This window comes from Miscanthus floridulus, chromosome 18 (assembly GCF_019320115.1).
Source record: "Miscanthus floridulus cultivar M001 chromosome 18, ASM1932011v1, whole genome shotgun sequence".
NCBI lineage: Eukaryota > Viridiplantae > Streptophyta > Magnoliopsida > Poales > Poaceae > Miscanthus > Miscanthus floridulus.
The window spans coordinates 124,712,368-124,739,455 of record NC_089597.1 but is presented as its reverse complement, the minus strand read 5'-3'; the positions used below and the strand labels follow the sequence as shown (position 1 = coordinate 124,739,455).

The 27,088-nt window shown below is 44.6% G+C and overlaps 3 protein-coding genes across 4 annotated transcripts; 2 read left to right on the top strand and 1 right to left on the bottom strand.

Moving 5' to 3' along the window:
* Positions 1 to 690: 690 nt before the first annotated feature.
* LOC136520328 (cleavage stimulating factor 64-like) lies at positions 691 to 1,530 on the bottom strand. Its single transcript, XM_066513795.1, has one exon. It carries the CDS (start codon positions 1,416 to 1,418, stop codon positions 738 to 740), a length of 681 nt encoding a protein of 226 aa, XP_066369892.1. The 5' UTR covers positions 1,419 to 1,530; the 3' UTR covers positions 691 to 737.
* A 1,448-nt stretch (positions 1,531 to 2,978) lies between these two features.
* On the top strand, positions 2,979 to 5,667 carry LOC136520327 (probable protein phosphatase 2C 59). Of its 2 annotated transcripts, none has more exons than XM_066513793.1 (8): positions 2,979 to 3,401; positions 3,783 to 3,928; positions 4,152 to 4,250; positions 4,331 to 4,489; positions 4,714 to 4,800; positions 4,900 to 4,991; positions 5,103 to 5,177; positions 5,253 to 5,667. In XM_066513793.1, exons 1-8 carry the CDS (start codon positions 3,355 to 3,357, stop codon positions 5,418 to 5,420), a joined length of 873 nt encoding a protein of 290 aa, XP_066369890.1. In that variant the 5' UTR covers positions 2,979 to 3,354; the 3' UTR covers positions 5,421 to 5,667. The 2 variants fall into 2 exon arrangements, with proteins under 2 accessions (XP_066369890.1, XP_066369891.1); XM_066513794.1 differs by having other exon boundaries at positions 2,982 to 3,401; positions 3,801 to 3,928.
* A 1,056-nt stretch (positions 5,668 to 6,723) lies between these two features.
* Positions 6,724 to 9,780, top strand: LOC136520329 (uncharacterized). The gene is made up of 2 exons (XM_066513796.1): positions 6,724 to 7,239; positions 7,385 to 9,780. The coding sequence occupies exons 1-2, from the start codon at positions 6,808 to 6,810 to the stop codon at positions 7,562 to 7,564; spliced, it is 612 nt and encodes a 203-aa protein (XP_066369893.1). The 5' UTR covers positions 6,724 to 6,807; the 3' UTR covers positions 7,565 to 9,780.
* The last annotated feature ends 17,308 nt before the right edge of the window (positions 9,781 to 27,088 follow it).

The following is a 27,088-nucleotide window of genomic DNA, read 5'->3' as shown; positions in this document are numbered from 1 at the left end:
CTCCTTTGCCCTATCCCAACACTATCGCCGCCCCGTCACCTCGCTCTGCCGAAGCAAGTTACACACGCACACTGTCTTGCCAAGGCCATGCACAATGCAGCCAAGCACTACCCGTCGCCCAAGCTCATCCACTGCAGCCCCACGACCACGCCTTGCCACCTGGTTGGCTGGAGCTCCTCCCCTTCCCTCACTGCATGGTGATGACAGGAGGTTGAAGAAGAAAGTGACATGTGGAGCTCATACGCCAATGAGTGGAAGGAGAGAAACAGTAGGGATAAAAAGATCATTTGGCATGTCCTATAAAGATTACAGGCCCACTGCCACGTTGGTATACTCACCTAGCGTGTCAGGTTAGCAAAAATAAAGGCTCTTGTGTTATTGCCCCTACTTTGATGTGCAATTGTGATTTTGTCCTCGTTTTTCTAGCTTTGTGATTTAGCCCTTCACTACAAGCAAGTCAATACGATTTTGTCCCTAGTCAACGTTCAAAACAGGGCCAAATTCACAAAGACCAGAGGCAAAATCGCGTTGACTTGCCAGTAGTGAAAGACAAAATCACAGAGTTAGAAAAACGAGGGTAAAATCACAACTGCACTTCAAAATAAAGGGGCAAGAACACCAAAAAACCCACAAAAATATAGGTTTACCATTTACGATGGCAATTATACACAAAGCTACCTAACGAAGGAGTGCTGTCCTAAGGATGGCAAAAAAAAAAAAAAAAAAAATCCCGTCCATCAGTGGTAGGCGACGCCAGGAACGTACTCGCCGTCCTGCACCCTTCTCGGCTTGTTCGCCTGGGCTGCGGCCTCCGGTGAACGTGAATCACCAGGCCGGTCCTGCCCCCTCGCGCCGCGTTTCCTGTTGTTAGCCGCGGCGGCGCCAGGCGCCGAAGCCATGTCGAGCAGCACCCGCGCCTGCTCAATCAACGTGTCCAGCCCGGCGAACTCCCGCCTGGCATGCTCCATGAGCGCCAAGTCCTCCCGCTCCAGAGCGTCCAGAAGCTCGCGCAGCTGCCGGCGGCTCAGCCCGGCCAGGTACGACGTGACGGCGCCGCGGGGGCGGGCGCCCGGCGCGAGGAGCGACGCGGCGTGCGTGGCGCCCTCGACGCCCACGGGCTCGTCGCCGTCGCCGGCGTGCGGCGGCGTGCGCTGCGCCAGGCCCACGCGGAGGTCGCGGCCGCGGAGGGCCCGGCCGTGCAGGTTGCGGCAGGCGCTGAGGGCCGTCTCGTCGTCGAGGTACTCGACGAAGGCGAAGCCCCGGGGCCTGTTGCTGCCCTTGTTGTCGGTGGCCACGCGGAGGGACACCACGGGGCCGATCTCCTCGCACGCGGCGCGGAGCTCGTCCTCGCTGGCGTGGTAGGGGATGTTGCCCACGAACACCACGCTGCTGCAGCGGCACGAGGCGGCGGCGGCCATGGCTATCGATCGGTTGTCGGTCGTTCGCAGCTAGCGCGCTTAGGAGCGAGCGAGGCGTGGGTTTGGGGTTAAGCTAAGCTTCGTGTTTACTGGGAAAGGTTTGTTTATGAGGGGCGCCCGCGCCGCGACGTGTGGTGACTATAGTCGCCTAGTCGGTTCGACTCGGAGGCGGTGATGTCGCGTCGGCGTGTCCGCCACGTGTTGTCTTCGGAACCGATGACTCGTGTGGCTGCTTGCGACTTGCGATCGAGTTGTGATGCACCGGGGCGCGCTTCCAGGTGTCGCGCGGCCGACACGGCCCGGCCCGGTCCGGCCAAAATAAATTCCGTCGCCCAAGTGTTGACTGAAGCTGTTGTATCCATATCCGCAACTGGGCTTTGATGAAGATTTCAAACAAACTGAATTCTTTTAAAAGGATGCACATAGGAATTGGCAAGCCTAATGCCTAATTTTGTGCAGGATATCTTTTTTTTTTGGCATATATTCCTGGATGTTTACTTTTTTATCATCAGAAAAGCTCCAGAGAAACTATGTCATCGACAATTTACAGTATATACATGTACTCCATCCGTTCCGAAAAAGAGTGTCGTTTTTTTACTTTCAAACATCTTGTTTGACCATTCGTCTTATTCAAAATTTTATATAAATATCATCTATTTTGTTATGACTTATTTTATCATCGGAGATACTTTAATTATGATTTATTTATTTTATAATTTACACAAATTTTTTAAATAAGACGAACGGTCAAACACGATGTTTGAAAGGGTCACTCTTTTTGGAACGAACGGAGGGAGTACATGTATTCATTCATCCTCTCAGCATAACATGCTGAAAACAGTGCGACACGGATCACATCTTCTCCCTACAAACCGATTTGAGTGATGAAGAGGCAAGTAAAGGCAATGCAGAATTGTATCCTTAGCGGCTCAATCCTGGATTATGACGACTATGATATGAGTACGGCATGGAGCATCAAACTTGGCTACATCAAGCGTGCGTCGACTTGTGGACAGCACAGTTGAAGCTACGAGTAGAGAAGAATAGACAGCCGCTTCTCAGCTGCGGCACGTCTCCTTCCCCCTCACCGGCGGTCGCGCCACGTGCCCGCTCACGACGAGCCGCAGTCTCCTCGCACTCCAATCCCAAGTCGACTAAGGCCCTGTTTGGTTACCTCTTCTAAAAACTTTAGGAGCTAAAATCTAGATAGAATTTGTCTGAAGAACCAAACACCCCCTTCTAAAACCTCCTAAAAATTCTAGGAGGCTGAGCTCCACCTCTTCCTAAAATCTCCTATAGTTCTTTCTAGACCCTCACTACCCCTCATTTATTGTCCCCTCTCCCTCTCTCTCTCCTAAAGAAAGGTAAAAGTGTCTTTGTTCAATAACATTTATTGTTTTTAGTCAGTTTTAGAGGTACAACTAAACACACTTTTAGAAAGTTTTAGAAGGCTGTCTATGACTTTTAGGAACTAAAGTTTTAGGAGCTCGGAAGGGCCTGACTGACGCGCCGCGCGCGGCGTGCTGGCGCGCTACGGTACGCAACGCGCAGGCAGTTCGGCAGAAGCGCGAGGAGGGAGGGCCACGTGTCCTACACCGTCACGCTCGACGGCGAGACGCGCCAAGAAAAGGAGGGCCGGTGCGGGCGGCGCCGCGGGGGTGTCCACGAGCCCCCTCTGGCTTGCCGCCACGTACGTCGCCTCCTCCCCCACGCACGCCACCGCGCATCGTGCCCGTCCGCTCCGCGCTTTTAGGCGCACGAGCCCCGCGTTGCAGCCCCGGCCATCCTGCCTCCCTCCTCCTCCATTTACGCGTACTCGAGAGAAGCTCCAGCCGGGGCCATTGCTTATGTTCCTGGGCCTTGTCGCGTCGTCGCCGTTACGGTGCTCTGTTCCTGGTGGTGCCGAGAGGATCCGTCGCCGTCGTCAGCGGCCGTGATGGAATTCACCGAGAAAGGATCCCCCGTCACTGGCGGAGGGCTCAGGTGCGATCATCGTTCTTGCTTATTTCCTTCTCTTCTTGTGCGTAAATCTTTTGAAAATAGTACAGATTTGCTTTGCTTTGGTTGTAGAAGCTCTCACTATCTCCGCTCCTGTTTAGCCTCATTTTTTGTGATGAAATCTGTGCCCGCCGTGTTATGCGTAGTGTTACGTGGTCTTCATCTTCAAATTGTTTCTTGGTAGATTGTTTCTTGCTACCCTGTTAATATGTTATATGCAGTGGACAGAGCTATCTGTTAACAGGATGAAGGCATGGCCTATATCTATACCAAAATTTCTTCTCCGTGACACTGGCTAATTGAATTTGTGATTAGGCTGTATAATATTAACGCGTCCATTTGATGGTGAATCCTTGTGACCTCCAGCGCTGTTTATCTTGGCAGTGAAAATGGCAAGTTCAGCTATGGGTATGCAAGCTCTCCTGGGAAAAGATCCTCCATGGAGGACTTCCATGAAACAAGAGTTGACGGTGTTGATGGAGAGACTGTTGGACTATTTGGCGTCTTTGACGGTAAGACGCTGTTCAAGTTTCACATCTCAATAAGCGTTTCAGGTTTACGCATTGCGGTGTAAACGATGTCTTACTTTACATTACGTCAACCAAATGTCTGACCAGTTTACTGGTGGCTGAAATTTCTACTGCTAGAGCCGATGAAGTCACTGACTTACTTTTTGCATGAGGGCTGGATGCAGGATACTGTTTGATTGCTAACCAATTTTATCCCCCCCTGCAGGTCATGGTGGAGCTCGAGCAGCAGAGTTTGTGAAACAGAACCTTTTCACAAATTTAACCAAGCACCCAAAGTTCTTCAGTGATACCAAGTCCGCTATTGGTATTATAAAATCCCTGTGCCTGCTAGAGCTTTGAACAGAAATACTTCACTCCTGAATGAACCCCTGTGATCTCCTGCAGCGGAAACTTACACTCACACGGACTCGGAGCTTCTGAAAGCTGATACCAGCCATCACCGCGATGCCGGGTCAACCGCTTCCACGGCCATTCTCGTAGGCGATCGCCTGTTAGTTGCAAACGTTGGGGACTCCAGGGCAGTCATCTGTAGAGGAGGGGATGGTAAGTCAAATTCTCTTGGACATATTCCATCCTTGGTTGCGGTTTGTAGCTGTTCTGCGGTAGAACTGAAGTTTCTTCATCTTCATGTCACTAACGTGTTAACACAGATACACCACGTATTCTATGAATTAATAAGCATAACTAAATGGTAGCATATACCTTTTGTGTTCTGTTTTTCTAAGAAACCACAAGTCCTCCATTAAAATTTCTTGGTGATGATGCAGCTGTAGCAGTTTCAAGAGACCACAAGCCGGACCAGACAGATGAGAGACAGAGAATAGAGGAAGCAGGAGGTTTTGTGATGTGGGCCGGTATGTCTTCATGCCCTTGGTTTAAAATCCACCACTGAATGACGAAGTTATTGGAAAATAATTGTTATTGTTACTAAAAAAAACAAAAACTTTATGCAGGAACGTGGCGTGTAGGTGGCGTCCTTGCTGTTTCTCGAGCATTTGGGGACAAGCTCTTGAAGCAGTATGTGGTTGCTGATCCAGAGATCAATGTTTGTGTTCTTTAATCTTAGTGATAGCCTTGGGCCATTAGTAGGAAACTCAAATGGGCATAGGAGAGCTCTCTGGAAGCGATTGACTTGGAAGATCGCTGCTTGGTGCAGGAGGAGGTGGTGGACAGCTCGCTCGAGTTCCTCATCCTTGCAAGCGATGGCCTCTGGGACGTGGTGACCAACGAGGTAACAGACCACGAAACGAAACCCATTCATTCATCATCTGCGATTCTTCCAGGCGCCTCACTGCTACGTTGGCAGGAAGCCGTTGCCATGGTGAAGCCGATCCTGGACTCGGAGCAGGCGGCCAAGACGCTCCTGGCGGAGGCCTCCCAGCGCGGCAGCGCCGACAACATCACCTGCGTCGTCGTGCGCTTCCTGGAGCAGCACAACGGGCTTGCCAGGGCCACCAACGAGCAGGCATCGTGAGATCATCCTGGTGCCGGTGTTGTTAAAGTGCTAGCGTGGTCATTGCAAGATTCCTCATGTTCGTTCACAGGGCCAAGCTGCTGCTGCAGTTGATTGTAATGTGCATAATGTGCCGAGTTGATGCTTTAATTTTAATTTGGGGATTGTTTGTACAAATAGTTTGCTGAAGTGAAATGAGATGCAATGTTTGCGTTTGGGCTCAGCATTACATGATATTTAGAAAATTAAATCATTTGGGTTCTTATTATCTTGTTGCCCACATTGATAATCATCCATATTATCTTGTCGCCAAAATTGTTATAGCAAAGCGAAATCACGAGTGGGGATGGTTGGGTTGCTCAGGTAACCGCTCAGGAGGAAACAACGCAAGATTATTTCCCAAGCTCACGGAGCAGAGCTCTCAGCACATGAGATCTCATCATCGCAACACGCCAACACCGCTTCCACAGAACAAACGAAAACGCCACAGAACAGCTAAGAAAACACAGGCCAGAAAACGCAAGAGTGGATCAGATCTGGGTCCAGAGGAGGGAGACGAGGGGCTCGGACTACTTTTAAGCTCAGCAAGGCAGGGGGATTGAACCCGCCGCCGTTCAGACGAGCGAACCATAGTTTTTCATCATCGCCGTCCTCCTCCCTCCTCGTCAAGACCGAACAAGCCTCACCGGCAAACGGAGCCAAGGAAACACGAACACGAACCAAAACGAAAGGGCTGCGCGAAGAACGAACCAATTACACGACCCAAAGAGAGAAGAACAGACAGCAAGCCCAGCTTAGAACCCCGTAACGAGCGGTGGACTGAGCAGACCTCCACGAGGAACCCTATACTGGGGCGATGTGGACTGGCGGGTCGCTTTATAAGCCGACCGCTCGGCGAATGCCCACGGGGTCTCGTTTATTCCCGTACGTGCCACCGTCTAGTGGGCCGTGATCTCGGCCCGTCCGATGGAAGGCTTAATTCTCCTGGGCTGAGAATTTTGATGAGCCTCGTTTTCAGGAATTGTTCCTGTGGACTGTGGACAGAAAGTTCTTTTGACTTGTGCTAAAGAAAAAGTTCTTTTGACGCTCAACTACGAGTCCGATTTCGCTCAAAATCAGATGTTGGCACCTCCTTGACTTTTGAAACATTTATGTTTTAATCTATATACCTAATAATAAAAAGGTAAAATTTCAACCTCTTTTTTGGTCTGGGCCGTTTTTCGTCTGGCCCATTCAATGGCCCACCTGTCTCGCTTACTTCGGCCTTCGGCAGCCCATTCGCTCGCATGTGAAAGGCCCGCTTTCTCACGTTCCTGACGACGCACTCGCTCCCGTACGTGCGTGCCCGACGTGGCGACGCTCCTCTCCCTTCCGCGCCCCCTCCCCGTCGCGGTGGCGCACGGCGTCCATGTCCCCGTGCCCCCGGCTGCCGGCGGCCGGCGCCCCCTCCCCGTTGCGGTGGCGCACGGCGTCCATGTCCACGCGCCCCCGGCGGCCATCAACGACCCCGCGCCCTCCCCCGCCGCGCCAATCCATCTCGGCCTCCCGGCGGCCGGCCCATCTGCGTCTGCCTCCCGGCTGCCGGCGGCTGGCGCACGCCGTCCTCGCGCCCATAGGTATCGGCCTCCCGGCGGTCATCTGCCGGAGGTCGCCGTACATGGCCTCGCTCCCTCCTCTGCAGCGGTGGCGCCGCACGCGAGACACATCCTTCAATATTAAATTAGACTATGCTGATAATTTAGAGGTCCGACCTTTATTTAAAGAGATCAAAACTCATGGATTCGAGTCTGCCAAAGATGTGAATGAGAATTCCCCATCTCCTCCATCACCATCCATCCAGGTATCAAATACAAATAACCCACACTCTCCTTGGAGCCCAATAACTGTCCTTTTGTTCTCAATCCAATGGTCCTCATCTATTATTTCTCCCATATTATTTGCAGAAATTACTCACTGAATTGATAATTTTTTTTTTCATTTTGCAGACTGATTTGGGCATTGTTATGGATTCAAATGTTCAGTACTCAGAAGAAGAAAACTGTTCTGCGGATGAACACATGATTGACAATAAGCATCCAGGAGAAATTGAACAAAAATACAAAAATGACCAAACACAGAGCACTGGTAGCAAGATGTATTATAGAGAAATGCTGGTTCTTATCTGATGCTCTTTTATCTGCATGGTTCAAAGTCTCCTATTTTTATTACTGCTACTGGTTAAATTTATGTCAAAAGGTTCCTAGCAGATATTATTGAGTTACTGTATCAAGTTGAGTTTCATTAGGGAGTTACATTGCTATACAAACAAACTTCATTTTGTGTTTCAGGGCAACTAATTCCACTAAATGCTTCTGTTTATGCTCAACAATAAGGCAAATATGTACTATTCCTTATTATATTTGGTAGAGAAGTGTATATTATCATAATATTCTAGAATTTGACAAGACTATAAGCTTTGAGACCTGCTTTGTTAACCCATGGTTGAGCAGCATGATCTAATTAAATGTTTACTCCAGTTGAATGTTTGTGGCCACATAGAGCTGCAAATTGTTTGTGAATTGCATAAGCATGGTTGTTAGCTAATGGCATCCAATCAATAAGTACTTTTTTTAGCATCTTTCTGTCTGGAAGAGGACACAGTTCTTGGTAACAAAGTGAGAAGTTCCTCTTCTGCTAGATTGCACTTTATTATAAGCAAAATGATATGTTAGCTGGCCTTTCGACAATTCGGCATCGAGTTTTGAAAAGAGTTATTTGTGACTGGTGCAATGAAAATTTTGCTTATTTCATTTTTCTGCTGGGACAAGTTTAGTTGGGATGCAAATGGGCTGCACTTATTGATGGACTGGTTTGGTTTGGATTGCAAGAGGAAACAGTTTGGTGTGGTCTAAGAATGGATTCATTTCTTCAGGTCCAAACGGTTTGAACCCTCTGGTTTTGATAGGGGAAAACAGGCAAGGTCGCTACTTAGTTTTCCTTCCCCTTTTCGTGCTAACTCTTTTGGTTTGTTGGACCCAAATGTTTGGGTGGTACATGTTTCACAATATTAGTTGGTGTTTAAATATATGAAGAAAAGTTCCGATTTGCTTTTGATTGTGGATGGAAGGAGGTTTTAGAAATTGTCCAAGCTAATCACACCAGTTACTTGGCGATGAACATTTCTATCTTTTCATTTTTTGCTCTTGTGGAAATCGGCACTAGACCACATCCATCCAGTATCAAAAGGTATCATGCTTCTGACTTTCCAGAATCTGTGGTAAAGTAGCTTACCTGCTTGGTTCTTAGAGATTCCAGTTCATGTGGTCATTGGTAAGTAGATTCTTTTAAGTATGCTTTCCTGAGACATTTTTTTCTCTCTTCATGTGTTTCCTTACCAATGCCTGGCATTTCCATAAGAACCATGTTAGCTTCATCTGTTTTCTTATGGTTCTAAGGTATAGTAATATTAGCCCTGATCGGAACTGCTACTTCCAGGTCTGTTCTCTTATGGTTCTAAGGTAGAGTATTGGCCCTGATCGGAACTGCTACTTCCTGGTTAGCTTGAGCTTTGCAGCGACAACAGCATGATAATCAAATCAGGCTGATTATTTGGCTTGCATCAATACAATCTCTTTATAGATGCCCCATGTTCCTTTTGATTATAAGATACAAGGGGTCTACTGATACTCTTTCCCCTCTCAGTTCTTTGTTGATGATGCTCGGCTTGTTGCTCAGCCAATAACTAAGTGAAATATTATTGACTTCATTTGGTACTTTTGTGTTTCTATCAGATTACTGCTGGGAGCCTGTTCAAGAACCTGACCCAGGAGAAGGCACTGTTGTTTTCCCAGAATGATGAAGTACTGTGGAGTAGTGCAAGAAGTCTGGGGATTCCAATTATTAGCTTGGCCACGTGTATCACCGGACTTTGATGGTGGTCAGAGCATCTCTAAGGGACTGTCCATATCCTTCCTAAATGCTAGGAATAGCGATTTTAGTGAAAAACTACTCTCCAACAGCCTTTCTAAATTATCATCTAAATATAGCCATCTTCTAATCCGGATTTTTTGCTAACAAAAAATAGAAGACGAGAATGGCTCTCTAGAGTGCGCATGAGAAATAGAAAAAATGTTGTAGAGTGAAAAGGTATAGAACCCGATTTTTATGCAAATGGCTCTTCAAATGATGATTTAGAGAGTGAGATTTAGAAAGGCTTTTGGAGATGCTCTTATTAGATTCTCGGTTGTTTCCTTATTTGGAACATTGGCAGTTGTATCATTTGAACTCTGATTAAGGTTGATGGAGACATGGAGTTGCACTTAGCCGCTTACCAATTGTGTTTGGCATTCCGGTTGGAGACTACTTCAACTGATGGTCCTTATCACCTTATTTCTCAGCCAAATTGATTTATTTTTCTTCCGTTGCAACGCACGGGCATATTTAGTAATACTAGAATCATGCCCGTGCGTTGCACGACACCACAAATTTTTGCCCACACTTATAGAGGCGGAGTTGATCATTTTCAAAAGTTGATAAAGGTTAATATGCGATTTTGCATTGAGAACCCTAAACTATTTTCAAATAAAGACGGGATCCTCCTCCTTCACATATGAGGGAGGTCCATTGAATTGGGGATGCTAAGCTGCGGCGGTGCCGATCCTGCTTGGCCTTCTTGGCTAGGGTTTAGTGGGATTTGCAGACGATGGCGGCCACAAATTGTCGGGGGCATGATAGCGCACTTTGTACAAGAATTGATGGAGGACGTGATCGAGCGGAAGTCTTGATCCTGAGTGTGGACGATCCGGAGCGAGAGGGGTGACGGCATCGGCACGAGTGGGTCTAGCGGGGCAGGGCGACAACGGCGATCACACTATGTATTTTTTAGTTGCATCGGAGCCTTGAATTTTTGTCACGCCTACGACCAACGACACAATTAACACTTGATATGGTTTTTGTTCAAAAATCGCTAATGGGGTGATGGAGTCAAACACTTTGAGGTCAAGTTTTTTTAAACCCTGAATTCCTCACGGCTTTAGTTTAGGAAGAAGAATTTTCGGATATCCTATTGTATACTTTGGAGAATCTATATCCACTTAATTTTGCCAGCTGTATATCTTATCCCATATCCGCACACAATTGGATTCAGATTATTTGTATCTGTATGCATAATAAAAGTGTTCTCCATATCTTTAAAATTCAGATTCAGAGGAGTGGAAAATTTTTGACACCACTTTGGCCTCTAAAATTATCACATACAGGCTGTAATTAATAATTAATTAGTGAACAAGAGAATACCCGCCCGGGCCGGTCTGTTATGCATGGTTGCGACGTATCTGAGGAATGGTAGTTTTCTTCTTTTGGACCGTGGACCGTGGGTCTACGCCTAGCTATTTTTCCTTTTTTCCGATTTGCTTTCCTTTTTCTTTTCAATTCGATTTCCTTTTTTTTCGTTGGAGACGGCTTTGCACGCGAGAGCGACGGGTGACGGAGCGATTAGGGGGGCGTCCGACGATGACATTACTTATCTGGCTCTAAATTTTTTGTCCAGCCTAATCCGATCCTAATCGGAATCGGAGTAGCCTTTCAGTTAACGCAGCCTCCTCCTCCTGCCGCATCCGTGGTGAGTGTCCGTAGTTTTTCTTTTCGTCAACCCCCTCTCCTTTTTTTTTTTGAGACTCAGGGACTTCATTCATTCATTAAGGAGTGACAGAATTACATATTCTTCATTCAGTCACCAGATGATCGATGCACGTTGGGGCGATTTACAAAAATGAGACTCGAAATATCGGTCGTTTATAGATTTGACACTGGACCTACATTTATAGACTAGACTTATTTATCATCCACCCGAGTGTCATCATAATTAATGAGTCAATCTTTCGAGTGTCATTTTTGTAATTTTTTCATGCACGTTGGGGTTACACGCCACTCCCCCAACCTGACCCCCTCTCTTGTTCGATCTAAAACGCCATCTCTCTCCTCCTAAGTTCCTCTCGCATCTCAGCCTCGCCACCGCGTCCAATCTGGCAGTTCTTAATCCATCACCGCTCCTCTCTCTGCGGATCTCGACCCGGGCTCTTGATTCCGTCATATACGCACGGTAGCCTAGCTCAGCTAGGCCTGCGGCCCAACAAAGGCACGGTCAAGGCCTGCCTCTGCCAGGCGCATGGCTCCGCCAACAGCAAAAAGGAAGAGGAGCACGGGACCATAGCCAGCCAAGGTGCGACGTTGCTGGCAGTAGGCATGCCGGCCCGTGCAGGGCGAGAGCCAGAGGAAAAAGCAGGGAGGGGCATGAGGCTAGAGAAAGGGAGCCAAGCACCCATAGGACGGAAGAGCAGGGGAGGGGTGCCGACCAGCTGCGGAAGGACCTGTGTGGGGAAGGAGAAGGAGGCCGATCCCTGACATTGTGCCACTGTGCTAGCGGTTCTCTCCGCGCTCGCTTGCTCCGGCATTCGGATATGAGATTTGGGTGGGCGCCCACTCCGGGTGGGTGAGTGGTTTGGCGGACTTAATGCAGAGCCCCGTGGCGGTGCACGCACAATGCACAACACACGGCGAGTCCCAAGCCCCACGGCGACAGATGTTGAGTCCCGCACCTTGCGGCGACAGACGTCGTGCCCTGTGTCCGAGTCATGCGCGAATCCGGCCCGTCTTCACATAGATGTCGCTCTTTACTCATCACTCCGTTGTAGCATTACCTGGTTTTCCATGGCTGGAGTCCTCGCCAAGACGGGCGTTCGGCACGGGACACCCTCGTTCTCATTTCGGATGAGCAGATCATGGAGATTCCCAGACGCCGATGCCGGCAGCTCCCACGGGTCGCACCAAATGTGCTCGTGCGTTGTAACGGGATTAAAAAAGCTATCAAACTTTCGTAGAAAACGGTGATGGAACGGTGCATATGTATTTATGTTTTATTCTTTCTACAAAATTTGCAAAATATAATTTATTTTATGAAGACCTCGGCATCCATACTATAAGTTAATGTTGGCAACAGTATGACAATGGTCTATTATAAGTTTGTTTCAAATTAAAATACAACCTTGATAGATTTTATTTCTGCTACACAATTCAGAAATATTTACTTATGAATATATAATAATTTTAATTTACATACTATCCATTGTTTTATTATAGTTGGACCATCAGTTGATATACATTTTAATAAGAATGAATTTTATTTCTAGTCACAATCGCATCAACAACTTAATGATTGGAATCTTTGTTTCTTAGAGAAGGATAAATAGTTCAAAGATTCACAATATTGTATTTTTTATGTTTATGAGAAAAAAACATAAGAAAGAGGTACTCATCAGATAAGAAATAAAAGGCTGAAGAATGGGCTAGACGAAAAACGGCCCAAACGAAAAAAAGATTGAAATTTTGCCTTTTTATTATTAGGGATAAATATACTTTTAGATAGCGGCATGTCAGGTACAAGGAGTTAGAACTATGTTAATACCCCATCTGTCCCCAAATAAATAGATTCCTAGAGTTGTTCTGAGTCAAGCCTTTTTAAATTTTGACTGAATTTCTAGAAAAAATCGTCAAAATTTATCACATGGAATATATTTTTATAATATGCTCATGTTATGTCATAGATGTTGTTACATTTTTTTATAAAGTTATTCAAACTTAAGATAGTTTGACTTGCACGGATTCTAGAAATTGATTTATTTGGGGACGGAGGGAGTAGTTTAGAATAAAATACACTTTATAAAAGAAGCTAAATATTTTTTTTAAACATGAAACCAGTTTCAATTGTGCTCTATTTTGTTGTCTCCGTCTTTAGAATTGTTCTAAGCTTATACAACGCTCTTGATTTAAGTAAAAGACAGGAGCTCTGCCACTCAATAAAGATGAGAAAAGAGATGTGCGTCTCGCAATATTAGTTTGTAGTTTGACCCCCCCCCCCCCCAGTTCAGTGCCCTGTGCATTGGCACTATGTCCTCTTTGGTAAAAACAAAATGCCACCGATACCTGGCTTTAATGCCCACAAATATAATAACGGGTCATTTAAAAACATATAGATATTTTCTTCACTGCTCATTGTGCTTAGCCGTATATCAAATGGCACTTGTATTATATTGAATAACATCAAAATCGAAACGGACACATGAAAATTGTATTGTCGTCAAAGTTACTTGGTCGTCTACGTACCCTAGATTGTCGACGTCGATTAATATTATAACAGATGATGAAATCATGTACTATACTATCAAAAAAGACTCAAACAGCTCCAAGCTATGCACCAGAAGTTGGATAATGATCTTACGAAAAATTGCAACCAATTTCATAATTTCTTAATGTAAATCAATTTTTCTGTTAATTTCTAAAAATATATTTTAGGAATATTAATTGCATAACTATTCTAAAAAACTGATTAACTTTTTTTCTTGAAAAAACATCTGTATATTTTTTTATTGATAAAGTCTAGTATTTTCTTATTACCACAACATGATATGGTTTACACCTCACGCTGATGGTGTGACACCAGTATAATGAAATCGTTGGTTTTATCTAAACCACCCCACTGGGATGAAAGAAACATACGGTTTCAAATGCTAAGATGGTCCAATACCCGGATTATATAATTGATTGTACGGAAAAACAGGAAAGTCAGCCTCCAAGCGTAGTTGATGAGATTATGAGAAGGTCAGATCGTCAAAAGTTTTTTTTCTTTGTCCTACCTATGTCTAGGGAACTCAGGATTGGTGATCAGATGCTGGACGCCCCAGGAGGAGAAGACCCGCTGGGCGCTGGCTGCCGACCGCCGCCAAAACGGAAAAAAGGCTGTTCCGACCCTTGGACAGTTACAGCAGATCGGTTTTCGCGAGGGCGGAAAAGGACGCACAGGCCAGTACACAGTACTGCAGCTACCGAGCTACGTACGGCAACAGCAACCGAGCAATGCAAATCTCATCATCAAAGAATCACGCGCGGGAAAAACTTGCCGTCGGGCGTCGGCCGTCGCTTTTTCAAGCTTGAAACGTTGGACCGCGGCGCGCGCGCGCGCTCGTGCGTCTTCTTCGACCTTCGTCATCGCGGCGGACTTGGAGCCCGCGCTCCGCTCGTGCGGGCGGCGCGACGGCCGGCGGGATCGAGCCGGCGCTTACGGGCGGGCTACGGCACCAGAAATCACGACGACGGTTTCTTTTCCACGGTGCTAATCGTAGGCTAGTAGCAGCAGCTAGCTTGTTTGGCGGAGACACGGACGGGGCGCCGTACCGGCCGGCGCGCACGCATCGAAGACGAGCGGCCGACATGCTGGATCTTTATCCTCGAGACGGTGGCGTTCCTGTCCGAGTCCAGACCATGAACGCACCAGGTGCTGTTCGCCTGTTCAGCCTCACCAGTACAGAAACGGGCTTTACTTCCGGTTGGAAAACCCCTTAAGTCTTGGTTTCTCAATCGGGAGCACGAATCCGGGACTAAAGGGCTCATCCTTTAATCCCGGCTTTTCGCCCGGGAGTAAAGGCACCTTTACTCCTGGTTGGTAAGACCAACCGGGACTAAAGAGGCCTCCCGGCCTGGCCACGTGGGGCGGCCATTTAGTCCCGGTTGGTATTACCAACCGGGACTAAAGGTTTCCTTTTTTTTTCTTTTTGTTTCTATTTTCAATTGATGATTCGTTTTGGTTTTCGAATACGCATTCTACGCTGCTAATAATATACGTATTCTACATGTTTATAATGTTCGAACATTTTATACAAACTAAAGTATGAAACTAAGGCCCCGTTTAGATGTCACCCAAAAGCCAAAATTTTTTGCATAGTACCCGTCACATCGAATCTTGCGACACATGCATGGAGTACTAAATGTAGACGAAAAAAAACTAATTGCACAGTTGGGTGAGAAATCGCGAGACGAACCTTTCGAACCTAATTAATCCATAGTTAGACACTAATTGTCAAATAAAAACGAAAGTGCTACAGTAGCCAAAATCCAAAAAATTTTGGATCTAAACGGGGCCTAACGTATATATTACATGCATATACATATATTGTACGTTATTTTATGTACATAATATATATATATATATATATATATATATATATATATATATATATATATATATATATTACAAATAAAGCTTGCATTGTATATTCTATCATATCCTTAGATAACAAATTCACTTCATCTGGTTTGGCTTCCATGTTTCGTTGACGTCATTGTAGAACTCGCCGGCGGGGTTGAGGACCTGGTCATTAAGAAATCCTGCTATGGTCTCTTGAATTGCTTTCAGTTGGTCATGTCGTATGACTTTTTTCTTCAACCATAGAGTCTTTCAATAAAAGTTAAAGGATATATATATATATATATATATATATATATATATATATATATATATATATATATATATATATATATATATATATATATATATATATATATATGTGTGTGTGTGTGTTGGTCACGTGATTACTTATATATATGAGCAATAAAAGAAATTGTGAATATATGAATATATTTATATAACGTACTTTGAGAATCTCTTCAGGAGTTTTTTTTGCGTACGCCATGATGAACTCGCAAACATAGTATCCGCAGTAGTTGTTCTCCTGTTCTCGCCTCAGAACCCACTTTTACAAGAAAAAAGATCCGGTAAATTGAAAGCATGCATGGTGTTAATTGAATTATATATATATATATATAAATGTAGCTAGTACTTACTTTGTGTGCGATTACATCCAGTGGCGTTTTGTAATGTTTCATGTGGTGTTCCTCAATGAAACTTTACCAAATACTGCGCCCAATAAAATAAAAAATTAATTTGGCCTTTAATAATTGTTGCAGTTAAGAGATCGGGGTATATATAGTTGCTAGAGAGATCAAATTACCCTTGCATAATATCTATCATGTCTTGGTACTCTGTTTGCTCTTTTCTTAACGAGTCTAAGATGCTCAAGCGACTATTGGCCATATCGATTACCATCAATATCCAGTGATTGCTGCATATGTTTTTATACATAAATATGATCGACATTAACTAGAGTCAATATATATATATATATATATATATATATACATATATATATATATATATATATATATATATATATATATATATATATATATATATATATATATATATATATATATGGGAGATAGCTTAGCTAGTAAGCAAATAATTGAATAAATGTCCATATGATCGACATTAATTATTTAACACTCACTTGAAGTTATAGGGGAAGAGTATGTTCTTGTTTTGTTGGTTCACTAAGAACCTCATGAGATTTTTCTCGAGTTCAGCTTTCTATTGAGGCGGGGGTTAGGGTATTTGAATACGACATTTGGATCAATAAAACCAACATCATTATCCTTTCTCTTTCTGAGTTCTGTTATCTCATATCTGCATATATAAAAATATAGTGTGAGGATATATAATTTATATATATACATGTAGCTTTATATATATACACTTTAATAGTAGAAAATAATCACACTTATAGACAATAGCAGCTAATAAGACTTTTGTCGAGAGAGTCCAGGTGGCATAGTTGGTGTAATTCTACAAACTCGACATATATAACGTCATCGTCACGGCAGTAATATTGGTTTCTAACTCTGACAGGAACAAAGGCCTCTCCCTGTTCACACGCCGCCATGTACCACTTGTTTAGCAGGTACATTTACGTATCCAGATCACCTAAGGCCTTAGGGTTGCATAGACTCTTTCCATGTTCAAATTTCTTTCAAGGATCCACTTTCAGAGCAGATGGTCCTTCAGCGAGCACTTGGGCAAGGTCCAAACCAGTTTCCTCGTAAAACCGAGCCAGCTCCTCAAAATCGACGTCTAAGTCTAAGTTCGAACCATATTCATTATGAACGATAAGAGGGGGGATAGATTGTTGCGATTGTTGTCCGAGTTGTGCAACACCTTTCTCTGGTCTAGTCTTTTTTCTGTACCGCCTCAAATGACTTGGTGAGAGAGCGGTCGTAGTCCGATTTTGACAGGGTCTTTTGAGATTCCCGCTTTTTCTGGTCCACCTTCTTTCTTAGAAGATCTGGAGGTAGGTAGAAGTACGGTTTCTCCGGGTTCTCCCTCGCTTTTCGTTGCTTTTTCACTTTTTCGAAGAAACTGTCCACAACTTTTTGTACTGCAGCATTTAATTCATTTTCACTTTTCTCGTAAGACAGTTTTGGGGAATAATTGGATTAGATGTGACTTTCTTCTTTGCCGGCTGGTGGGCCAACGACTTTGTTTGCGGGGCGGACCTCTTAGGAGCTGGCTTCTTCTTAGTCATCAAGGGAGGCGGGGAAGCCGTTGGAGACCTCCTTGGAGGTGGCGGCGTTGCTACCTGATTTCTCGGAGCACTATGATGATCTGAAGATTAGATAATTGGACTTAGGTTGGCGGAGACCCTACAGTGTGAGTACAAAAAAGAATAATTAGGTATAAGAAATTGTTATTTTTAATCATGCATGTCAATAGAAAATTAGTGAAATTTTTTTTGTTCACTTATGTTCGCATCTATTGTCTGGCAATTGAGGAAGCGGCGGTGGACTAGAGACCCCAGGAATAATGATGTAGCGCTTGCGCCATAGTATGAATGTCTTCTCTGCTTCTCCTAGAGTCTTCTCCCCATCACCTCCTGGAATGTCAAGAGCCAGATCACTAAAACATTTGTTAACTCTATCCACTGAGATGCTAACATATTCAGGTGGTATTATTGCCCCATTGATTCTTGGTGTCTTGGTAGGATCTAGAGGAGAAAAAACACCGAGAGCCACCATGATTGTGGCATTCTCTTTTGGAATATGTAGCTCACATGATGTAAACGGTGCAGTGATGTCATCCACAGGGAAACGTAGCATTGCATCATCTTGATTTGGCAACTCCGTGGAAGCGCAACTACTTTTCAACTGATCAGGGGGCTAATATTAATATTGATTCCTGCATCCGATGCCTGCCTTTGGGCACTCATTGCTATTTGCACTTGCTTTATGATTTCGTCTTGCATTCTAGCTTGCATGTTTTTTTCGCGCTCTTGTGCTTGAAGCAATGCCTCCCGTGACTCACGAACATATTCCTCCAACCTGCTGATCCGCGCTGCTTCCTCATCCTTCCTTCTCTACTGGCTTCTGTAGGTATCTCTGTCGTTAGGAAACCATGCTCCCAAGAAATGTTCCGTCCTAAACCTCTTGTTCGGCCACTGTGTTTAGCAGTCCCGATGGCATACGTCAGTTTATCCTTCTCTCTATTGGGCCTGAACGCACCAATAGCTTTAGCTTGTAGAGCATAAGATAATCTTTGTGTTGCTCTTTTGAGTTTTGGGCCATGAACCAGCTTTCCAGTCTCTAGGTCCAGTCTTCCCCCATGAGTGAAAAACTAATTCTTCGCGCGTTTGGGCCAATTGAGTGATTCTAGTGTGATACCCTTGGCAAGAACGTCCGCTTCCATTTTTTCCCACTTGGGAATGGCAGTCGCGTAGCCACCAGATCCCATGCCATGGTGGTATACCTTCTGTCGGGCATTCTCTTGGTTACTTCTGACCCGTTTCTCACCCTTTTCCGATGTCTTGTACTGTACAAAATCATTCTAGTAGGGCCTCAACTTCGCGAGCGGGTTACTAGTATTGAAATTGGGCGTTAGGTTCTTCTTGATGTATTTTGTGTATAGAGATTTCTTCCAAGTCTGGAATTGTGTGGACATCTTCTTCATAGCCCACTTTCGAACTAGCTCCTTCAATTCACGATCGTTGATATCATCATAATCATCCGCTTGCAATGTGAAATGTTGAAGGATATCATCCCAAATTAAATTCTTGTCAAGATCAGAGACAAAACTAACATGAGGCTCGTTGATCTTTTGCTTCCATTCACGTGCACTGATTGGAACTCTGTCCCTTACAAGGTACCCACAGTGTTGCACGGATTTCCTTGCATGTGGACCAAGTGGTTCGCCTATCTCGATATTGAATTCCGATATTATGTAGCGCCCCTCCAATAGCTTTTTCGGGCCTCGAATATTTTTGCTTTTCGCCGTTGTGGTCGTCGATCCAGAGGGCTACGTATAAAAAAAGAATAAATAAATATCATGTGTACACATAATAGATGATAGATATTCAAATATATATATACAATATTCAAATATATATATAAATATATATATACCTCGCCAGTATTTTCTTGCACAATATTTTCTTGGTTTTCTTCAAGAGCCAGGTATTGACTCCCGTCATCTACATCCTGCTGGTTACCATCGGCAAATTGAGTGCCGGTGTTGATAATATTCATCATTTCTTCATCGATGTTGTCTCTCGGGGCAGCCATCTAGCTTTTACTCCACTAGATATATCTATAAAAAATAAAACATGTTTCAATAAATAACCATCCATACTAGTTGACCTTGCTTACGTGATCATCTCGGCGAGCATTTCTCCACCGGACGGCACCGTACTTGGCCAAGGAAGAGCTCCGATTCTGCGAGGAAGGGAACACGGTCTTCCACGACCGTTGTCGCTCTCCCTCGTAGAATCAAAGCTCCTTTTTTACGTCCATTACCGCTCGGCAGAGAACATGCTCGCCAAGATGAACACGGTCCGCAAATTCAACTAGTACAGATTTTCTACAATTTTCTAACTATTTTCTAAGTTTTTCATTTCATGAAAAAATTAATTCTAAAAAATAAAAGGCATGCTTTCTAAGTATTTCATTTCATGAAAAAAATAATTCTAAGTGACCTGCTCGATATCGGCGAGCTCGCGGGCGTTTAGGTTGCCGAGGATAGTAACATTTGCAGATGACATTTGTAGGTCAAAAATTATCAAATATCCATCAAATTATAGCTCAAAAACATGTTTCAATAAATAACCATCCGTACTAGTTGACCATGCTGACGTGATCATCTCAGCGAGTATTTCTCCACCGGACGGCACCATACTTGGCCAAGGAAGAGCTCCGATTCTACGAGGAAGGGAACACGGTCTTCCACGACCGTTGTCGCTATCCCTCATAGAATCAAAGCTCCTCCTTAACGTCCGTTACCGCTCGGCAGAGAACATGCTCGCCGAGCTGATCACGGTCCGCAAGTTCAACTAGTACGAATTTTCTACAATTTTATAACTATTTTCTAAGTTTTTTATTTCATGGAAAAATTAATTCTAAAAAATAAAAGGCATGATTTCTAAGTATTTCATTTCATGGAAGAAATAATTCTAAGTGACCTGCTCGATATCGGCGAGCTCGCGGGAGTTTAGGTTGCCGAGGATAGTAACATTTGTGACATTTGTAGGTCTAAAGTTATCAAATATCCATCAAATTATAGCTCAAAAATATGTTTCAATAAATAACCATCCGTACTAGTTGACCTTGCTTACGTGATCATCTCGGCGAGCATTTCTCCACCGGACGGCACCGTACGTGGCCAAGGAAGAGCTCCGATTCTACGAGGAAGGAAACACGGTCTTCCATGACCGTTGCCGCTCTTCCTCGTAGAATTAAAGCTCCTCCTTAACGTCCGTTATCGCTCGGCAGAGAACATGCCCGCCGAGCTGATCACGGTCCGCAAGTTCAACTAGTACGGATTTTCTAAAATTTTCTAACTATTTTCTAAGTTTTCCATTTCATAAAAAGTTAAAATAAAATGTTTAGTCGCGGAGTCGAAACGACCATATTTTGACCTAGCAACGCATTGTCAATTGTCATTACGTTGCATTGCACCCTGGACAGCAGCAACGAAACGAAAACTATCAGGCCGGCTGTTCGGGCTCCGATTCTACGAATGAAGTGCACAAGACAGCAACGCAACCGCAAAACCATGATTGGCAGAGCTGAACGACGACGACTGACGCCTGCCTGGCGCTACCGATGGAAACGAGCTGCACTACTGGGCACCGCAGCCGCATGGAGTCGATCGGCAGCACGAGTTCTCCGTCGTCCCGCACGTCTCAAACATACAATGCTCGACCGGTGAGGCTCGGCAGCGCATACAAGACAGGCAGCACGAGTCGATCGGTAGCGCGCTCGGAGAAGGCTCAAACACGCAACGGACAGGCACATACAAGAGATCGAAACTAATTACAAGGCTCGGCCGATGACGCAGCGCGCTTGGAGAAGGCTCGGGCGAACTCCGGTGTGGCAGCGCGGGGAAGACTCGGCCGCCCTCCAGTGAGGCAGCGCGCGCGGGGAAGGCTCGGGCGAGCTCCGGTGAGGCAGCGCGGTGAAGGCTTGGGCTGGTTGGCCAGAGAAGAAGCGCGCTGGCCGACCGGAGAAGAGGCGCGCTGATGAGACAAGGGTAGGGTGGTCGCCTGGGAGCGGCGGCACTGTTGGATCGATCTGGTGGAGAAGATGAGGCGACGGCGTGGCGGAGACAGAGAGAAAGAGAACTAGGGCGTGGGTTATAAAGGGATACCTTTAGTCCTGATTGGAGTTACCAACCGGGACTAAAGAATCTTTAGTCCCGAGCTATTATTACAACCGAGACTAAAGGTCTGAGCTTTAGTCCCGGGTGTACCCACGACCCGGGAGTAAAGGGCATTTGGGCGGGCTGTGAAAACTGCAGCTCTACCTTTAGTCCTGGGTGGTTGATCCACCCGGGAGTAAAGGGGGATCTGTCCCGGCTAGTGTATACACCCGGGACTAAAGCACCACCTTTAGTCCCGGGTGGTTTATCCACCCGGGAGTAAAGTAAGTTTTTCCTTTTTTATATATTTCTTTTATATAAATATGCAGAGAGTTATTAATTGCCTAATAAATAAAATATTATCCAAAAAAATTATAAAAAAAATTCTTTGACTTGGTTTTGCATTATTATACGCAACAAAAATTTGTAAACTAAACTTTTTTGTTTTACTGTATAAATATTTGATATAGTGTAAATAATAATTACAATTTACACCATGCAAAAATATACTACTTAATTAAAATCATTAAAACTATTGTTTTTCGACAGGAAATTAGTTTTCACATCTTATTAACGTTCATCATTTGGTTTTTCATCACACATTCTCTACGGAAAATCCACCGTCTAGCAGAAAATTCATCTGAACCGTAGAAAATATGAAAACACGACAATAAAATCTGAAGTCACAATTATTACATAATAGGTATAATACATCACTATATATATATCAAGCGGGCACAGTAGTGAACTTTTTCTTAACATATATCCCTTGGTTATGATCGCGCCATTACCATGGAATGTCCTCATCATTTAACTGGATGCTTGGGTCTTTAGTCACTGTGAAGGGTGGAATTCGGTCATCCTTTTCATAATCTTCTGATATGTCTGACTTGTCTTCAATTCTGATGATGTTTTTTCTCCCTGAAAGAACTATGTGGCGCTTTGGCTCATTGATTGGGTCGTTGTTGTTTTTCCCTCTCTTCGGTTTTGTAGCCATGTCCTTGACATAGAACATCTGATTCACATCCTTAGCAAGGACGAACGGTTCGTCTTTGTACCCAATATTGTTGAGGTCCACGGTTGTCATTCCATACTGGTTGTCGACTGCTACCCCGCCTCCAGTCGCCTTTACCCATTGGCACTTGAACAAAGGTACCTTAAAAGTAGGTGCATAGTTTAGTTCCCATATCTCCTCTATGCGGCCATAATATGTTTGCTTATTTCTATTAGGGTCGGTGGCATCTATGCGGACACCACTGTTTTGGTTGGTGCTCCTTTTATCTTGGGCTACTGTGTAAAATATATTCTCATTTATCTCGTACCCTTTGTATGTGAGAATATGCCACGATGGCTACCTAGCCAACAAATAAAGTTGCTCATCAATACTCTCATCACCCTGATATTCTTTTCACAACCAATCGCTGAAAGTTTCCATGTGCTAACGCGTAATCCAAGCTTTAGACTTCCCTTGAAACTCGGATCGGAGCAACTCTTTATGTGTCTCGATATACGGATCCACCAAAGAGGAGTTTTGCAGAATTGTGTAGTGTGCTTTATTAAAATAATTGTCCTGCATACCAATATATGGTTTCTTCCCTAGTGTCCCCTTTCCACTTAGTCTCCCCTCGTGTCGCGATTCAGGAACACCAATCGGGTCAAGGTCGGGAATAAAGTCAACACAAAACTCAATGACCTCCTCTGTTCCATAGCCCTTGGCGATGCTTCCTTCTGGTCGAGCACGGTTGTGAACATATTTCTTTAGGACTCCCATGAACCTCTCAAAGGGGAACATGTTGTGCAGGAACACAGGACCGATAATGCTAATCTCCTTGACCAGGTGAACTAGGAGGTGTGTCATGATATTAAAGAAGGAAGGAGGGAACACCAACTCAAAGCTGACAAGACATTGAACCACATCATTCTGTAGTTTAGCTAGATCCATTGGATCGATTGCCTTCTGAGAAATTGCATTTAGGAATGCACATAGCTTCACGGTGGCTAGACGTACATTTGGAGGTAGAATTCCTCTTAATGCAACGGGAAGCAATTGTGTCATGAGCACATGGCAGTCATGGGACTTTAAGTTTAGGAATTTCTTCTCTGGCACATTTATTATACCCTTTATATTCGAGGAGAATCCAGATGGTACCTTGATGCTTGCTAGGCATTCAAACATGCTTTCCTTCTCTTCTTTGCTAAGAGTGTAGCTGGCAGGACTTAAGTAATGGCGTCCATCATCTGTCTTCTCTGGATGCAGGTTGTCTCGTTCTTTCAAACACCGCAGGTCTTGTCGTGCTTCAAGTGTGTCCTTAGGCTTCCCATACACACCCATGAAGCCTAGCAGGTTCACACAAAGATTCTTCATCAGGTGCATCACGTCGATCGCGCTACGGACCTCTAGGACTTGCCAATAGGGTAGCTCCCAAAATATGGACTTCTTCTTCCACATGGGTGCGTGATCATCGGCGTCGTTCAGAATAGGTTCGCTGCCATGTGCCTTTCCAAATACTACTTTCACATCCTTGACCATATTGAGTACATCCTTACCAGTTCGGTTGCCTGGCTTGGTCTGGTGGTCTGCCTTACATTTAAAATGCTTGCCTTTCTTTCTTAGGGGGTGATTCACAGGAAGAAATCGACGATGGCCAAGGTACATGACCTTTTGACATTTTTTCAAGAATATACCTTTAATGTCATCGAAACAGTGCGTGCACGCATTATATCCCTTGTTTGATTGTCCTGAAAGATTACTTAGAGCAGGCCAATTATTGATTGTTACAAACAACAATGCGCGTAGGTCAAAGTGCTCCTGTTTGTGCTCATCCCACACACGTACACCTGGTCTGTTCCACAAAAGTAGAAGTTCTTCAACTAGTGGCCTCAGGTATACATCGATATCGTTGCCAGGTTGCCTTGGGCCTTGGATGAGCACTGGCATCATAATAAACTTACGCTTCATGCATAACCAGGGAGGAAGGTTGTAGATACATAGAGTAACATGCCAAGTGCTATGACTACTGCTCTGCTCCCCGAAAGGATTCATACCATCCGTACTTAAAGCAAACCTTAAGTTTCTTGCGTCATTTGCAAACTCCGAGAATTCTCTATCGATTGCTCTCCACTGGGACCCATCAGTAGGGTGTCTCAACATATTGTCTACCTTACGGTCTTCTTTGTGCCATCGCAACAACTTTACATGGTCTTTGTTTCTGAACAGACATTTCAAGCGTGGTATTATATGAGCATACCACATAATCTTGGCAGAGATTTTCTTCATGGGACGTTCACCCTCAACATCACCAGGGTCATCTCGCCTGATCTTATACCGCGATGCATGACATACCGGGCATGCATATAACTTCTCATACTCCTCGCCACGGTAGAGGATGCAGTCATTAGGACATGCATGTATCTTCTGGATTTCTAATCCCAAAGGGCAGAGTACCTGTTTTGCTTCGTACGTAGTGGCGGGCAATTCGTTATCCTTCGGAAGCATTTTCTTTTGGATTTTCAGTAACTCCCCAAATCCCTTGTCAGATACACCATTCTTTGCCTTCCATTGCAGCAATTCCAGTGTGGTACCCAACTTTTTCTGCCCCGCATCACAAGTTGGGTATAGCAATTTCTTGTGATCCTCTAGCATGCGCTCGAACTTGATCTTCTCCTTTTCACTTTCGCATTCTCTTTGTGCATCACGAATGGCCTAACCAAGATCATCAGCGGGCTCATCTTCTGCCCCTACCTCTTCTTCAGCTTCCTCCATTGCAGTATCATTGAAGGCCCCATATTCAGCAATACTGTCATCATCGTCCCATTGTTCTTCTTCACCTTCTTCTATTACAACCCCGGTTTCTCCGTGCTTCGTCCAACAAATATAGTTTTGCATGAAACCCGACTTCAACAAGTGTGAATGAAGACTCCTTGAGCTAGCATATTCCTTCAAATTCTTACATATGACATATGGGCAGCATATGAAACCATCATGTTTGTTTGCCTCGACCACACGTAAGAAAGAATGCACGCCCTCAATGAACTCTTGGGAGCGGCGATCAGCATTGTACATCTAATACCGTCTCATCTGCATTACATGACATACTAGAACATAATTAGTTAATTATACGACATGCATGCCACCACACAAGGTATTAATTTATGAAAGTCTCGCTACAATGTAGACAATCCCAACTACCACTAAAAAAACTAAAGCTAAAATGCACTTCAGCAGCATAAGGATTTCGCGACCAATCCCAACTAAAACAGACAGATCATGCGTTTGTTCAACATCTATGGGCTTCTTCCGCAGGATCACTGCCTCATCAGCCGCCGTAACCGCCTATGTAAGAGAGTTTTGCACGTGTTCAACATACTCTTCCTCTCAGTACCAGCCTGAACATCCAGTGCCATCCCACTGAAATTAAAATAAAAAATTAGAACTTTAATCACAATCATCATGAAAATAAGTATAAATTAACCATAATCATCAAATGCGACAAAATAACTCACATTGCGATCCGGACACTTGTAGAAGATATGGCCCTTGTTGGGACACTCCTTCCTCATCCGGTACTCCATCACAATCTTCTCCTCACACTTGCCGCATGCAATGAGAGGGAGGTCCGGCCTCAGTCGTTTTGTAACCCGATGAGAGGCCGAGGACCCGAAAGCAGTTGCCATCTACTCTCTATACTCATTTTTAATATAATATAAATTTCTCATTTTATAAACAAATAAAATTAAAAATCTACCATAACGTTCCTTCATCCAAATATGCAAACTTTAAAGTGATTTTGAGCTTAAATGGCTTACAAATAAAAAAAAATCTACCATAAAAAACCCCACATATATCTAGTCCACAAAATGAAATAAGCTACTGATGAAACATGAGAGTATAAAGTTGGTAACCTTTAGAACCGAAGAATCGATGGAGGAATGGAAGAAATCTTGTGATCACCGAAGAAGAGAGGCCGGCGATGAAGCAAGAACACTGAGCTCGAAGTGGCTCGGGCTCGGGGAGGAACAAGGGGTATATAGGAGGAGAACTGTAGTCCCGGTTGTATACAGAAATCAGGACTAAATGTCCCTTTCTAGTCCTGGACGGAGCCTCCAGCCGGGAGTAGACTTTTACTCCCGGTTGGAGGTACAAACCGGGAGTAAAAGTGAACCTTTAGTCCTGGTTGGTAGCTCCAACCGGGACTAAAGGTCCCCTGCAGCAAAAGCCTGCCGCAGTAGCCGTTGGGCAGGGACTTTTAGTCCCGGTTGGAGCTACAAACCAGGACTAAAGGTCTGTCTACTCCCGAGCGCGAAAAATACCGGAACTAAAGCCAAATTTCGAGGTGGGATCAAAGGTCGTTTCTCTACTAGT